This window comes from Cherax quadricarinatus, chromosome 60 (genome assembly GCF_038502225.1).
Source record: "Cherax quadricarinatus isolate ZL_2023a chromosome 60, ASM3850222v1, whole genome shotgun sequence".
Lineage (NCBI taxonomy): Eukaryota > Metazoa > Arthropoda > Malacostraca > Decapoda > Parastacidae > Cherax > Cherax quadricarinatus.
The window spans coordinates 1,325,001-1,336,286 of record NC_091351.1 but is presented as its reverse complement, the minus strand read 5'-3'; the positions used below and the strand labels follow the sequence as shown (position 1 = coordinate 1,336,286).

The 11,286-nt window shown below is 36.9% G+C and overlaps 1 protein-coding gene across 1 annotated transcript in view; it reads right to left on the bottom strand.

Moving 5' to 3' along the window:
- Positions 1-3,480: 3,480 nt before the first annotated feature.
- Positions 3,481-11,286, bottom strand: part of polo (Serine/threonine-protein kinase polo) — a 108,347-nt gene continuing 100,541 nt past the window's right edge. Inside the window, exons 7-11 of the mRNA XM_053784558.2 lie at positions 10,192-10,431; positions 8,450-8,603; positions 7,255-7,501; positions 5,605-5,718; positions 3,481-5,252 (exon numbers count right to left, since the gene is read on the bottom strand). Of these exons, the coding sequence (XP_053640533.1) occupies positions 5,106-5,252; positions 5,605-5,718; positions 7,255-7,501; positions 8,450-8,603; positions 10,192-10,431 (902 nt within the window). The 3' untranslated portion in view covers positions 3,481-5,105. The remainder of the gene's footprint in view (positions 5,253-5,604; positions 5,719-7,254; positions 7,502-8,449; positions 8,604-10,191; positions 10,432-11,286) is intronic.

Sequence of the window (11,286 nt, the reverse complement as noted above, 5' to 3'; positions counted from 1 at the left end):
ATTCCCAAGCTTTACACATGAATTCCATTTTGATTTTTTATTCGCACAAAAAAATAGATTTTTTTTTTTTTCAACAAGTCGGCCGTCTCCCACCAAGGCAGGGTGACCCAAAAAAGAAAGAAAATCCCCAAAAAGAAAATACTTTCATCATCATTCAACACTTTCACCACACTCACACATTATCACTGTTTTTGCAGAGGTACTCAGAATACAACAGTCTAGAAGCATACACATATAAAGATACACAACATATCCCTCCAAACTGCCAATATAGATTTATCATGCAATATTGTAATAACTGTATAAATAATATCAGCACATTCTTGAATGCATATTAGACCCACCAGTTGAACGTGTATTGGACAAGTGACGTTTGTTTACTCTTGAATATCGGCAAAAATCAAACATTTCCACCACTTTGAGCTCGATTTCAAGCTATTTTCAATCTGAAACCAATCAAAATCATCTATATTTTTGTAATACATATCTTCCATTCTATCAAGTGATACCAAGAAACTGAGAATACAACCATATGAAAATACAGTGGAACCCCGAATATCGGCCATAATCCGTTCCAGAAGTTTGACCTAAATTCGAAGCAATATTTCCCATAAGAATTAAGTGTAAATACAATTAATCCGTTCCAGACACCCAAAAATAGAAAAAATACATTTTGTAAAGTTTAACTATAGTTTTACATACAAAAAACAATGACAATTATATATAAATGAACATTTAAATAATTATTACATACCTGTACTGAAGACTTGGTGTATGGAAGACAGGGAGGAGAGATTGTTTGGAAGGGGAATCCCCCTCTATAATGATTTCAGGTATCAAGTCCCTCTCTGGGGTTACTTCTCTTCTTTGTCTTTTAATGGCATTGAGACCAGCTTGAGTCAATGGACCCATCTCACAAAAAAAAAAAAAAAAAAAAAAAAAAAAAAAAAAAATGTCCAGAGAGGTCTGTTTCTGGCGCCTCTTAAGATTTGTCTGAAGTGGGCCAAGGTTTTGTCATCGAACATGTTGCAGATATTGTTTTAGCTTGACCAGGTTGATATTTCTCAGCAAAAGCTTGCACCCTACTCCACATTTCACAAATCTCCCTAAATCTCTACAATTTCTTTCTTCAATTCTATTGTGTTTCTCACTTTCTTTACCAAAGGGCTAGCACTCCGAACTTTCATTGGGCCCATGGTGGCTTATTTCAGTTGCACTTAATATACAAGCACAAAAACCGATGGATTTTAAGGAAATGTTTGGATGAATGCGCAGAGTATATGCTCATTCACCGAGAAAGACAGGGAGGCTGACTCGCCTATGAGTGACATCCCAGCAGGAGGTGGGCTGATGTGTCGAATACGGCCAATTTGCGAGGCACTGGCCGAAATATGAAGCAAAATTCCAGCCCAAAAACTGGCCTAAATACAATTCAGTCGATATTCAGGGTTCCACTGCACAACGCAAAACTGCCGTTTTAAAGTAAAAACAGTCAAATTTTCTCATTATGCATTGCGTGCTGCAGGATTTCTTTTATTTGGTGTACACTTACTGCATAGACCCATTCTCTCATATCTAGGCCCAAATTTACTGCTCACAGCTCATCTGAGAGAGTTGAGCTTGTGGCATAAGTACTAAGGCACAGACAATGACCTCAAAGCCGTAGTACTACGGCACGACCAATGAAGTAGCTATAATTTTTTTTCATATCCTCCCATCCCTAATCAACAGCAGTATCAGAGGCAATCATAGTAGTGTCAACAATAGCGGCAGTGTCAGTGGCAACACAAGCTAAAGTTCGAGGTACTGGGGCAGGTTGAATGCTGGTACAGTACTGGGTTCAGGCACAATTTATGAAGTTGCCTGAAATTAGTTCCAGGTTCTGACACATGGTAGGTGTGTATTTTAAATATTTCTGCTTTGTAGTCAAATTGATAAAAATAAACACCTTTACAAATTTATATCAGCTAGCTGTCAAATTTTATGCTAGGTGTTACAATAAATATTTTTTTTTTTTAACACACTGGCTGTCTCCCACTGAAGTAGGGTGACCCAAAAAAGAAACTCGCCATCATTCACACAATCACTGTCTCACGAGAGAGGTGAAGATATGACAGTTCAGATGTCACTAAACAACAAATATCCCAAACCCCCTCCTTTGGAGTGCAGGCATTGTACTTCTCACGTCCAGGACTCAAGTCTGGCTAACTGGTTTCATTGAATCCCTTCACAAAATATTACTTGCTCACAATAATTACCAAATGAGGCACTTAAGACAAACAATTATCAGTGATTACTGCAATGAAAATATAAGCTTCAAAAAATAACAATGTTCTGAATTACAATGCCGTAAGACTGCAACTGGTCATTTTATATAACCGGACTCGAGTCCTGGAAATGGGAAGTACAATGCCTACACTCTAAAGAAGGGGTTTGGGATATTGGCAGTTTGGGGAGATGTATTGTGTATTTTTATACATATATACTTCTAAACTGTTGTATTCTGGGCACCTCTGCAAAAACAGTGATTATGTGAGTGAGGCAAAAGTGTTGAATGATGATGAAAGTATTTTCTTTTTGGGGATTTTCTTTCTCTTTGGGGTCACCCTGCCTTGGTGGGAGATGACCAACTTGTTGGAGAGAAAAAAAAAAAAAACTGCAAAACGTATGCACCAAACAAAATTGAATTTAAGAGTATTACTGCATTGACAATGATCTACATAGCTAACTCAAACAATTATAAAAATTCTAAAACCAAACTACAGGAATGCAAAGCTCCATGAAATGTTCACAAAATTAATCAATCAATTTACTTTCATACCCTCTAATACTGGCAAAAAAGCATAAAAAACTAAAATAAAATAATGTGCTTCCAATGTCCTTTTGAATCTCTAATTCAGAAGAAACCACTCAGCCCAGCACCTGGTTGCAGTGCATACACATACATAAAAAAATTGAGGCAAAACAAGTCAATTCAGTACTGTACGTAAAGCACTCAGTTCATTTATAAGTTACACAAATAAAGAACTCTCACATATGAGAAGTTAGCAAAGCAATCACCAAGAAAGTTGTGGTATGCACACAAATTACACAGCATTGATAAGACCTATGCATTTTCAAGTCAAACCAATAAGGCACTTAGGCTACCATTCAAGAACAGGAAAAAAATTATATACCTCACACCATATGGTATTGCCAGGGAACAAATAATCTCCTTATACATTAGTGCACTCTATGGGGTAGTGGAGAAGCCTTCCTCCAAAAGCCATGCGTATCGTAATAGGCGACTAAAATCCCAGGAGGAAGGGGCTAGTAACTCCCTTCGGTAAAAATTACTAAATGTAAAAGAAAAACCTTTGTTTCTTATTTTTCAAGTCACCCTGGCTTGGTGGGAGACAGTCAGTGTTGGGGGTGGGAAAAAGAAAAATAATTTATATCAAAACCCCAATTTTATCTTCACACAGTAAAGAAAACAAAGCACATTATACATACTTTATTACTGCATGGACTATTTACACTTATGTATCACACTGCTGTAAATTGGTGAGATAGAAACATGAAGCAAGAATAAAATTATGGCAAAAAGGAAACAATTCATCATATACCAAGAATGGGATGAATGAAAATGATTATGTAGTGACTTTAATTATGACCTACAAAATGCTGCTCACAGGCTTGTAAGGCAAACATTTTCAGTGTACTATAAATGATGAGTAACAGCAATACCATCACTGTTAGTACAGCAGGTATGTATGTTGCAATCAGGGAGTACAAAACACATTACAACCTACTAATTATTTACATTCATTGTTTTAGACTAATAGGTAAAGAGGAGAAATATGGTTCATGCTATCATTTTGGTTATATGGCCAACATCTGTCAGTAATGACACCCATTAATACATCTTATATTTCCATTCTTGTCTTAGAACCAACATTAAAGGATATACTGTATTGAAGACAAACTTCTAGGTACCATACATAATCTGAACAGATTTTCCAGATGTCATTGAAACACAAGAGCCAACTCGCAACCCTAAAATCACCTTCCCGTGTAATGCATTGTCATTTTGTATTCTTAGCCTCCACTAAACAGGGTTATATAATCCTTTCAATAAAAAATGAAAGTATTAGTATTACTCAGTACCGAAATTATTTAACTTATGACAAAAAGGGCCTCTCTGTGGTAGTTTTATAGGAAATTATAATCTAGTAGTATAAAATACTGTGATTCATCATGCGTTTATCTCATTACTGAAAAGTATTAGAATAAATTCAGTTAAAGTATTTTTTTTTTACAAATCCCATTAGTTATCCTCTTCATCAAAGGGCTTATCAAGTGAAGGGATTTTTTAATGTATCCGTGACTAGCTCCAGGTGCACACAGAAAATAGTTTAAATTCCAAGATGAAATCTAGAATCTGTTTATCTTGTGTTACCCCTATGGTACTAGGTGTCAATGGCAATAACCTACCTTCTCTGAAAAAAAAGGAATAAAATAAAATATCTAAAAAATAAACATTTTATATCCTTCCACTGCTGGTGAATCATCACACAACATTTTTATAAAACAATTACTGTTAAAAGCACTGATGTCACTGCATTAATGACCTCATGGCATCAGTTTTGACATCAAGAATGCTCTCTAGTTATCAAGCACTGGACAGAGACTAGGAATCTATAATAAGTAATCACTCTTTCAAGATGCACTGTAGTGGCTGCAAGCCCAATCCTGCTATTTAATTCTATACTTCCTGTGTAACAAGATAAAAATTATCATGACAAATGTGGTAATAATTGACTGCCAAGCCAATAACTGTCTAAGAATAAGTTAAAAAATAAATTACAATGTACGATCATAATTTCGTACAATCTTACAAATGTAACTTTACCCATTACGTTTTAAAGTTAAAATCTTGCTACACACACGCCAAAAAAAAAAATGGTTTCATTCAACATTTTAAATGCAGTGCATTATCCAGTAATGTGGCAATGTCTATGCCAGCCAACCAAAAGTAGGCCTATTTCAAATTTTCCTTGAAAGTCACCAAGAAAAACTTGTTGGGTCCTTCCAAGAGTGCAAGACCTATTTTCTACTATTTTTTTTCAAGCGGTAGTGGGTGGAACCTGCTGAGCAACAGCAGATGAGGAGGCGCTGGAGGACTTGGTTGTTGAAGATTTAGTCACCATGAGCTTCTGTATCATATTTCGGGCATATCTTAACCGGTTAGCGAGGTCTGGTCGGCATCCATACTGTAAAGAAATCAAGCAATGAAAAATAAAACACAATTACGATAAACTACTGAAATGTAACATCCCCATTCATCCTTTAATGCAGGCAATGTACTTCTCACCTCCAGAATTTCAATTCAGCTATCTGGTTTCCTGAATTCTTTCACAGATATTACTTTCCTTTCTGCATACTCCAATATGTCATAACTCAAAAACCACTTGCTTCTGTTTACTTCAATCTAACATGCTCACAGAACATTTGATGCGAGGTTATAACAACTTGTGAACTTAAAAGAGTAATGCTATTTTACCATTACTGAAATGCTGACTGATATACATGTATATGTAGTCTATTTTCTCATTATAAAGTTACCTTCTCAAGACTGGCTAGTCTGTAGGTCCTAAAGTTCCTTTTTTCATCAATGTACGTGACAGCACCCATCAGCGGACATAGTATGATCTTTGTGTGATCCTCAAAGAAATTTATCTGTAGAAAAATAATGCATAAATTATAACTGTTTATGAATATTCATTTACCATCACTAACTTTAACAAATTAATTTCCATAAGAAAACATACATCACAGTCCAATGTGATCCACTGAGCTACAAAAATCTTTCCTTGTCACTGTGACACATTTAACTTGTAAAACTCTGAAGATCATATGCCCGTAATCTATCACTGGCTCACATGTGGATAACCTAAGCTCCTCTCTCTCTCTACGCACTTCTCTTCCACCTTCCCTCCAACTATTCATCAAGGCACCCCAACATCCTCCATTCACTCCAAATTTGCACCCAAATCATTTTTTTTATATGTACAATCACCCTGCCTCGGTGGGAGACGGCCGACTTGTTGAAAAAAAAAAAATGTATAATCCAAATAATAAACCCAAGAACACTGACCCTAAATTTAGATGTAATATGAACTACAGTGGAACCTCAAATATCGAACTTTCTTCGGTCCAGAAGGGTGTTCGAGTGCCTTTACCGAATGAATTTATTCCCATCAGGAATAATGTAAATTAGATTAGTCCATTTCAAACCCTCAAAAAAGCACTTACAAAAATACATTTACATACTTGGTCGTGTTGGGAGCAGTTCGATTTTTGAGGTTCCACTGTACTAATGTACAATTATCATCATCATACTGTCTATATCCTACCAAGGTTGGGTGGCCCATAAAAGAAAACATTCAAATGAGCAGACATCACAACTGAAATGACCTTTCCAACTGTAACATCCTCACCCCTCCTTTGTAGTGCAAGCATTGTATTTCCACCTTCCAAGACAAAAGTCCAGCTAGCTGGTTTCCCTGAATTACTTCATAACAGCATGCCAAATCCCAAACAAGACTTGTCTTCCCTCACCTTGATTACTTTGCCTGCTGGATGCTCAAGCCTGTACAATTTAAAACTTACACAACTTCAGTGTTCTTGTGCATGTGTCGAGATTTGAATATAGTCTTTGACTAGTGTTTCCCACTGTTGTGCTGAAGATTTCACATACAGTAGACCATCAGTTAACATGCGATCCATTAACACTTTTGTAAAACTGCAGCATATTTTCAGTGAACATGCTGTAAAAATTGGTTTACATGGTGAAGTACATAAAGAGGAAAAATGTGGCATGCTGCATGGTCCTTCTCCTCCACCTCAGAGAGAGTCCATTGTTTTGTGGGCTAATGGACAGGAGCAAGTAGCTAGTGGGTATGAATGTGAAAGCTTGACTTTTTTTTATGGGGTCTAATGAATGTAATCCTATTTTTCCCATTCATAAGCATAGGATGAAAATATTTTAAGGTAAGTAATGTATATGCATTTTTTAGGCCCATCTATACTGCTCACTAAATATATATGATAGTTTAAATATGTCACCAGACTTTTATATTCATCTGAAAGTGGAAAAAATAAGGAGCTATGATTCACTTTATAGCAATTTTTGCTTTACAGTGGTAGCCCAGAAGCTAATCTGCTGTATAAGTGGGGTCTGCCTGCATACAGTACTATATTATGCATACATACCTGAAGTGTGCCATTTGTCAGATGAAGAATAATTGCCGAGCGCGTCCTGAAGTAAGTCCTGAGTGAAGGTATGCGAGCTAGCTCATCACCCTCTCGAGGGCACATAGAAGCTGCTGCTTTTAATAGATGCTCATTCATGTAATTACGGAAATAACGAAGCAGCGTGACCTTCTTGTTTAGTGTTGCTGGGTAATTTTTCAGCTGATGATAATGCTCAGCACTCGACCGCTCTATGTAATGAATATTTCTGTAGGAATAGTTCATTTATTAGTCACAGAAGAACAAACAATTCACTTAATAGACTATTGGGATAAGGGGGGCTAAGAGAGCTGGGTAGCTGGAAACAGCAGGTGTGGGGGATAGACAAAAATAAACTTCTCAGAATTTCTCAATAAATATAATCTAGCTATATTCTTTACCTAAACCTTATAACAGTTCTTCCAGACATATATGATGTACTGCCTATTTTGTCCTGGACATGGTTGACATTTATTTCTCAAATTCTCTAAAACAATATGAATAAAGCTAATGAATTTCTATATTTAGCTACTGTCAAGTGTGTAGAGTATCAATTAATTGTAGAGTAGAATATCTACTGCTTCATATTCGGGCCTTTAGGTTGAAAAAGTGAAGAGAAAGGATTATAGTACTCAAGAGGGCAATGGTGATGATACATTCAAGTGATAAAAGACTGCAATAACCTGACTGTTACCTTTGGAAACTCCACCTCGCTGAGAATAGGGGATAAACACTTCATGGAATTACCTGACTCCCAAATGCCCCCAGTAAGCATATCTGAGTGGCAAAGCAAATGGAGGAGAGGGAAAGGTAAAGGAAATGGACAAATAGTGAAATCAATGTTAGGCAATGGAGAGGTGGAGATGCCATACAAAAGTATCAATTGGTATTGAAGCACAATGTAGCCAAAAATCTCAAAAATGTACAAATTCAAGTCTTCACTTCATTAAGAGCAGAGACCTAAATTCTGCTAGTGATATCCCCAACATACACTTGCATTCTATAATACTGTTCTAATTCATGGCCTTCTATATTTGAAAAGATATAATACAGATTTTTAACTGGTGCTACAAAATACCTAGCTTGGCATCACAAAACAGCTAATAACTGACAATACGTTACACAAAATGAGTAAGTGTATAACTAGCTAAAAAATTAAATTTTATTTCATACTCACTCTCCATCAGCAAGCAGAAGGAGCTTCGTAAAATCATTGAAGAGTACACCAATTGAGTCATCACACAGTTGGTAACCAAGGCCATACTTGTCACTGTAGTCGACCCACTTGCTCACCCAGATCATAGGTACTGCTGCTGGATCCTCACATTCATCTGACATACGGAAAATGAATTATGCAAGTAGTCATTGTAGTGATTACTGTACAATAAAAGCAACAGGTTGGAGGGATATGTTGTGTATCTTTATACGTATATGCTTCTAAACTGTTGTGTTCTGAGCACCTCTGCAAAAACAGTGATTATGTGTGAGTGAGGTGAAAGTGTTGAATGATGATGAAATTACAGTGGAACCTCAAATATCGAACTTAATCCGTTCAAGGAGTTAGTTCTAAATTCGTAAAGTCTGAAAAGCAAAGCAATATTTCCCATAAGAAATAATGGAAATACAATTAATCCGTTCCAGAAACCCGAAAATATTCACAAAAAAATACATTTTATAGAGATTAATTATAGGTTTACATACACACAACAAATATAGTGTTCAATTATGTATTAATAAATTTAAATAACATATAAAATAACATTTTACTTACCTTTATTGAAGATTGGTGATGGCATCTGGAAGATAGGGAGGAGGAGAGAGAGAGAGTTGGGGTTAGTGTTTGGAAGGAGAATCCCCCTCCATGAGAACTTCAGGTATCAAAGCCCTCTCTGGGGTTACTTCCCTTCTCTGTCTTTTAATGCCACTAGGACCAGCTTAATAGTCACTGGACCCCTGTCTCACAAAATAACTGTCCACAGTCCTCTGTTTCTGGTGCCTCTAAGATTTCCCTAAAATGGGACGTGGTTCTGTCACTGAACTTGTTGCAAAGATGGTTTGTTTCAGCTTGCTCAGGGTGGTACTTCTCCACAAACATTTGGACATCATTCCACTTCTGCATTATTTCCTTCTTCACATCTATGGTGTTTCTCACTTTCTTTACCACAGGGGTACCACTAGCAAGTTTCTTAGGGCCCATTGTAGCTTATTTCACAGTCCCACAAGCACTAAACACAATGAGATAATTGTAAAATGTTTGAATGAGAACACAGATTAGTGTTCACTCAAGCATCAACAAAACCAGACTGGCTCATGGCGCCTGCATGGGGACGCGGACAGAGCAGGCTGCCGGACAGGTCCGGTACCCAGCGGTTCGAAAATAGGGGCGAGTTCGATAATAGGGACAAAGTTGCTTCGAAAAAAGGGTTCTATTTTCGAAGAGTTCGATAAGCGATACGTTCGAAATTTGAGGTTCCACTGTATTTTCTTTTTGGGGATTTTCTTTCTTTGTTTTTCTTGGGTCACCCTGCCTCGGTGGGAGACGGCCCACTTGTTAAAAAAAAAAAACAGTAGTGGGAAGAAAGAAGGTACAGGAAGTAGCAGCAGCAGAAAAAACAGCAACAAATGCAGCAGTAGCATTACAGGAGTACCATAGTAATACGTAGTAGCATTTACATTTGCATGAAAAATAGCTAGGAGCAGCCAAAATAATTTAGGGGAAAAAAAAGTACTGCAATAAACATTACTTTAAATATTATTAATAATATAGCTAATCCATAAATACACACAACTTGAAATTTATTTAAAATTGATTGCATTATTAAGGGACCCAGCACTGATAGATGTTAAAATCTTAACAACTAACCTAGTCACACGTGTATAACAATATTAATACCCAACTGTCATACAACCTGATTGTACCTTCATTGATATTTTCTCGTTCATCAGGTTTGGAGGCTACGACTGAGGTGACTTGTGCATAGAGATCCTTGAGGTAGCAGTCAGAAGGTTCATCTGACTTGGGTGGTTGTGCAGCTGCAGCGGGAGTCACAGCTGCCTGCTGCTGTCCACTCGTGATAGAGGGGGCAATGCCACTCTTGGAGATTCCATTGTCAGTTTTCAGGATACCATCCTTCTGCATGGGCTTCACTGGAGATCCATCTGAAAATTAATACAAAATTATCAAATATACATACCAATTTAATATGTATCAGGCAATTTACACACACACACACACACGCACACATACTGTAGTGCTTGTATAAGTTTACAGTAACTACTTCAGTGTACCTTAGAAATAGTATGGTTAACACTTATTAAACACGTTCTCTTAAAAAAATTACATTTTTCTAACTGACAGCTGCATTGCCTCTTTACTGCTAAATGTGACAGATACATTACAGGTCCATGGCAGCTGTATGAAGCTGAAACACATCAATATTTAAATCCGCATACAAACTTTCAATGTAGATTTTTGTAAATCACGCTATTATTATTTTTGGTGGGATACGGCCAGTTTGTTGAAAAAAAAAATTATTATTTATAAATAGTTCGCTTGTTCTGCAAATTCTAAGCATTCTAATACCTATCGTTGGTCGGTATATGTTGGAGACGAGATGAAAAACTTATCACCTGCCTAGTGCTGACTGCTTTGGATCTAACACCTAGCCTGGCTGGGCTCCAAAGTATTGTGTGGTCTGGCAAAGTCTATAGTACTGCATACTTTATCCCTCAGCTCGCAGGTTGTATATAAATAAATACATATGCACACACAATTCACTGTGGAGGAATAAGTAAACGAATGTATGGCTCACCAAATATGATACACATGATACAGGCATGATACACATCAATGTCAGGAATTGGAACACTGAATGCAGATGTATATTAGGTAATGGCACCATGGCTAACAGAGTAACCAATATACTATGCAAATCCAACTTCAATATTACTATAGCTACAACCAAAACCTGCATACCGTACACAGGATTCAAGGATGCAGGAGTTTCAAGCATT